The sequence below is a fragment of the Nerophis lumbriciformis genome, linkage group LG01, assembly GCF_033978685.3.
Source record: "Nerophis lumbriciformis linkage group LG01, RoL_Nlum_v2.1, whole genome shotgun sequence".
NCBI classification, from domain to species: domain Eukaryota; kingdom Metazoa; phylum Chordata; class Actinopteri; order Syngnathiformes; family Syngnathidae; genus Nerophis; species Nerophis lumbriciformis.
Window position 1 is genome coordinate 63,254,001 of NC_084548.2, and position 6,000 is coordinate 63,260,000.

Genomic DNA, 6,000 nt, shown 5'->3' on the forward strand with positions numbered 1-6,000 from the left:
GTGTGACTACAAAGAAGTGGATGATATTAATTGAATCAAAGAAATAAATAATCAAAAACACCACAGAGCGTGTAGCTTGCTAAGCAGTTCGAGCATAGCACTGCTAATCTAAAGAGGTCCGTTAGGTCTTCAAAAAATGATGCAATTTCTGTGTGTTTATTTCCGTACCTGACGGTTTCAGGAAGGGAACAGTTGTAGCCGAAACCGTCAGGTAGGGAATCAAACACACAGGTCTGGCTGTAAGAGGAACAAGTTGCATAGCACTGCTAGTCTGCACCATAATCAAGAAGAAGGAGTCTAAGGATGTCAAAATAATATCTAATCATTTATCCATGAAACTATGGAGAAGCAGCTGGAAATAGATACTGTAGAAGTCCACTCTCTAAGGCACATTATTGTCATATTTCTTTATAAAACTACTGTTCTTGTTTGTACTACATTTTATTGTGTTGTTTTCCATACAAAAGTACTTTTAAAAGGCCCATTACATGTTACAAATGTAATGTTTTGGCAGCCAAGGACGTTAAAAATAATATTTAATCATGTATCCATGAAATTATGGAGAATCAGCTGGAAATATATACCTTAGAAGTCCACTCTCTAAGGCACATTATTGTCATATTACTTTATAAAACTACTGTACTTGTTTGTACTACATTCTATTGTATTGTTTTCCATACAAAAGTACTTTTAAAAAGCCCAATACATGTTACAAATGTGATGTTTTGGCAGCCGATGACGTTAAAATAATATCTAATCATTTATCCATGAAACTATGGAGAATCAGCTGGAAATAGATACCGTAGAAGTCCACTCTCTAAGGCACATTATTGTCTTATTTCTTTATAAAACTACTGTACTTGTTTTTATTACTTTTTATTGTATTGTTTTCCGTCCAAAAGTACTTTTAAAAGGCCTATTAAATGTTACAAATGTGATGTTTTGACTGCCAGGCATCAGCCAAGGACGTTAAAATAATATCTAACCATTTATCCATGAAACTATGGAGAAGCAGCTGGAAGTATATACTGTAGAAGTCCACTCTCCAAGGCACATTATTGTCATATTACTTTATAAAACTACTGTACTTGATTGTACTACATTCTATTGTATTGTTTTCCATACAAAAGTATTTTTAAAAGGCCCATTACATGTTACAAATGTGATGTTTTGGCAGCCAATGATGTTAGAATAATATCTAATCATTTATCCATGAAACTATGGAGAATCAGCTGAAAATAGATACCGTAGAAGTCCTCTCTCTAAGGCACATTATTGTCATATTTCTTTATAAAACTACTTTACTTGTTTGTACTACATTTTATTGTATTGTTTTCCGTCCAAAAGTACTTTTAAAAGGCCTACTAAATGTTACAAATGTGATGTTTTGACTGCCAGGCATCAGCCAAGGACGTTAAAATAATATCTAACCATTTATCCATGAAACTATGGAGAAGCAGCTGGAAGTGTATACTGTAGAAGTCCACTCTTCAAGGTATATTATTGTCATATTACTTTATAAAACTACTGTATTTGTTTGTACTACATTCTATTGTATTGTTTTCCATACAAAAGTACTTTTAAAAGGCCCAATACATGTTACAAATGTGATGTTTTGGCAGCCAATGATGTTAAGATAATATCTAATCATTTATCCATGACACTATGGAGAATCAGCTGGAAATAGATACCGTAGAAGTCCACTCTCTAAGGCACATTATTGTCATATTTCTTTATAAAACTACTGTACTTTTTTGTACTACATTTTATTGTATTGTTTTCCGTCCAAAAGTACTTTTAAAAGGCCTACTAAATGTTACAAATGTGATGTTTTGACTGCCAGGCATCAGCCAAGGACGTTAAAATAATATCTAACCATTTATCAATGAAACTATGGAGAAGCAGCTGGAAGTGTATACTGTAGAAGTCCACTCTTCAAGGTACATTATTGTCATATTACTTTATAAAACTACTGTGCTTGTTTGTACTACATTCTATTGTATTGTTTTCCATACAAAAGTACTTTTAAAAGGCCCAATACCTGTTACAAATGTGATGTTTTGGCAGCCAATGATGTTAAAATAATATCTAATCATTTATCCATGAAACTATGGAGAATCAGCTGAAAATAGATACCGTTGAAGTCCACTCTCTAAGGCACATTATTGTCATATTTCTTTATAAAACTACTGTACTTGTTTTTATTACTTTTTATTGTATTGTTTTCCGTCCAAAAGTACTTTTTAAAGGCTTATTAAATGTTACAAATGTGATGTTTTGACTGCCAAGCATCAGCCAAGGACGTTAAAATAATATCTAACCATTTATCCATGAAACTATGGCGAAGCAGCTGGAAGTATATACTGTAGAAGTCCACTCTCCAAGGTACATTATTGTCATATTACTTTATAAAACTACTGTACTTGTTTGTACTACATTCTATGGTATTGTTTTCCATACAAAAATACTTTTAAAAGGCCCAATATATGTTACAAATGTGATGTTTTGGCAGCCAATGATGTTAAGATAATATCTAATCATTTATCCATGACACTATGGAGAATCAGCTGGAAATAGATACCGTAGACGTCCACTCTCTAAGGCACATTATTGTCATATTTCTTTATAAAACTACTTTACTTGTTTGTACTACATTTTATTGTATTGTTTTCCGTCCAAAAGTACTTTTAAAAGGCCTATTAAATGTTACAAATGTGATGTTTTGACTGCCAGGCATCAGCCAAGGACGTTGAAATAATATCTAACCATTTATCCATGAAACTATGGAGAAGCAGCTGGAAGTGTATACTGTAGAAGTCCACTCTCCAAGGTACATTATTGTCATATTACTTTATAAAACTACTGTACTTGTTTGTACTAAATTCTATTGTATTGTTTTTCATACAAAAGTACTTTTAAAAGGCCCATTACATGTTACAAATGTGATGTTTTGGCAGCCAAGGACGTTAAAATATTATCTAATCATTTATCCATGAAACTATGGAGAAGCAGCTGGAAGTAGATATCGTAGAAGTCCACTCTCCAAGGTACATTATTGTCATATTACTTTGTATTTCACAAGTTGATGATGTGTTCATCCTGCATCTCCACAGGCTTCTACACATGCTCCATCACCTTGCAGCCAATGGCGGAGCAGCTGAGCAGAGTTCTCAGCATGTCAATGACCAGCCTGCTGGTGAAGGCGGGCCTGGAGGGTAGCGCCTTCTCGGGGGAGCAGATCAGCGCCCGGCTGCCCATGGAGTCGGGGCTCTACTCGGATGTGACGGAGCTGCTGCTCTCAAAGCTGCACTCCTCAGCAGAGATCAGCGTGTTTGGTCCCGCTGCTGCGCTGGCAGACGTGAAGGTGAGCGGCAACATTTGCTGTGTTTGATGCAAGGAGAAAGTCATGCGGTTGCTGTTTCTGTCTCAGCTGGTGTCCAGTTCTCCCATGGTCACTATTCGAGGGGGTGAGGTGCACAGCTCCTTCTCCAAGTACACCATCAGTGCTGTGGACCTCCACGCTGCTGGCTCCGCCTCCATTACCATCAGTAGTGCCTCCTCGGGTCAGAGGCTCATCATCCCTGTCACTTTGGTACACGGGAGCGATCCCAGTGAGAAGACGCAAGGTCAGTGGTCATTTAGGGTTTTGTCATGAGTTACCACAAACTGTGAGATGTTGCTCCTGCTGCCTTTGAGTGACAAGCATCAGATATTTCTTCATATTCCTGCAGGACGCATTTTTCCTCTTTTTGTTGTTTTATCGTTGCCCTTTTCTTTTTTTTAAAAAACAATAATTACAGTAAATGTTATATATTGAAACAATTACATTATTTTTTAAATAAGTACAAACATGTTTCTTATTAAATATAGGCGGTATAAAAAAACACTCCCATCTCTATGCTGTGATACATAGATATACAGTCAATCACATTCATCCTAATTGTACAGCATATTATACTCATTATTTCATAGTTTAGAGTTGGCGTACTTACCTATGTTTATCATATGTATACACATACCGTATTTTTCGGACTATAAGTCGCAGTTTTTTTCATTGTTTGGCCGGGGGTGCGACTTATACTCAGGAGCGACTTATGTGTGAAATTATTAACACATTACTGTAAAATATCAAATAATATTATTTATCTCATTCACATAAGAGACTAGACCAGGGGTCGGCAACCCAAAATGTTGAAAGAGCCATATTGGACCAAAAGTACAAAAACAAATCTGTCTGGAGCCTCAAAAAATTAAAAGCCATATTACATACAGATAGTGTGTCATGAGATATAAATTGAATTAAGAGGACTTAAAGGAAACTAAATGAGCTCAAATATAGCTACAAATGAGGCATAATGATGCAATATGTACATATAGCTAGCCTAACTAGCATGTTAGCATCGATTAGCTTGCAGTCATGCAGTGACCAAATATGTCTGATTAGCACTCCACACAAGTCAATAACATCAACAAAACTCACCTTTGTGCATTCATGCACAACGTTAAGTTTGGTGGACAAAATGAGACAGAAAAAGAAGTGGCATAAAACACGTCCTAGAAAGTCGGAGAAAGTTATACATGTAAACAAACTACGGTGAGTTCAAGGACCGCCAAAATTAGTAGGACAAAACGGCGCTCGCCAAATACTCGAATCAGTGAAGCATGTTTAATACAAACAGTGCGCTTTATAACAATTAGGGATGTTTGTGTCATGTTTGTCCTCCTACAGAAACTATATTAACACCAAAAATATATTTTTTTCCCCTCATCTTTTTCCATTTTTCATACATTTTTGAAAAAGCTCCAGAGGGCCACTAGGGCGGCGCTAAAGAGCCGCATGCGGCTCTAGAGCCGCGGGTTGCCGACCCCCGGACTAGACGTATAAGATTTCATGGAATTTAGCGATTAGGAGTGACAGATTGTTTGGTAAACGTATAGCATGTTCTATATGTTATAGTTATTTGAATGACTCTTACCATAATATGTTACGTTAACATACCAGGCACGTTCTCAGTTGGTTATTTATGCCTCATATAACGTACACTTATTCAGCCTGTTGTTCACTATTCTTTATTTATTTTAAATTGCCTTTCAAATGTCTATTCTTGGTGTTGGGTTTTATCAAATACATTTCCCCAAAAAATGCGACTTATACTCCAGTGCGACTTAAATATGTTTTTTTCCTTCTTTATTATGCATTTTCGGCAGGTGCGACTTATACTCCGAAAAACACATACATTTATATACACACACATACATATTTATATATATACACATACATACATATTTATATATATATACACACATACATATATATATATATACAGTACATACATTTGTATGTATACATATATATATAATGTATATGTATGTATGTGTGTATATATATATATATGTGTGTATATGTAGATATACATATAAGTGTATATATATATTAGGGGTGTAACGGTACACAAAAATTTCGGTTCGGTACGTACCTCGGTTTAGAGGTCACGGTTCGGTTCATTTTCGGTACAGTAAGAAAACAACAAAATATACATTTTTGGGTTATTTATTTAGCAAATTTGCAAAATCTTCCACCAAAAATATTTTTCTTAGTGGAATATTTGATGTGAAGTAATCGGAACCTTGGTCAATAATTCATAATAACATTGATTTTGATTCAATATTATGTTTTGAGCAATGATGGTTTGAAAGAAGAAGAAAAAAACAGCTTTGTTTTATTGGTCAACATTGCAACTTTTTCTAAATTACATTTAACCTTTAAGTTTTTTTATTTCACCTTTGTTATGTTTTTGTTTATTTTAATAGTATTTTTAGAATGTGCCGTGGGCCTTTACAACATTAGCTGTGGGCCGCAAATGGCACACTTTTGACACCCCTGCTATAGATAATAAAAAATTAAATCTGATAAATCTATGGATAAAAAGCAGAGCCTGGTGACGAATGCGCGTTTATCATAACTCTCTCGCTCTCTTTGTCTCTGCCCCTCCCTCACGC

General features: G+C 35.3%; 1 protein-coding gene across 2 annotated transcripts in view; it reads left to right on the plus strand.

Moving 5' to 3' along the window:
* nup210 (nucleoporin 210) overlaps positions 1–6,000 on the plus strand; it is a 143,910-nt gene that overhangs the window by 129,515 nt on the left and 8,395 nt on the right. For both annotated transcript variants that reach the window (XM_061923652.1, XM_061923662.1), the window contains exons 36-37: positions 3,114–3,364; positions 3,431–3,626. In XM_061923652.1, the coding sequence (XP_061779636.1) occupies positions 3,114–3,364; positions 3,431–3,626 (447 nt within the window). The remainder of the gene's footprint in view (positions 1–3,113; positions 3,365–3,430; positions 3,627–6,000) is intronic.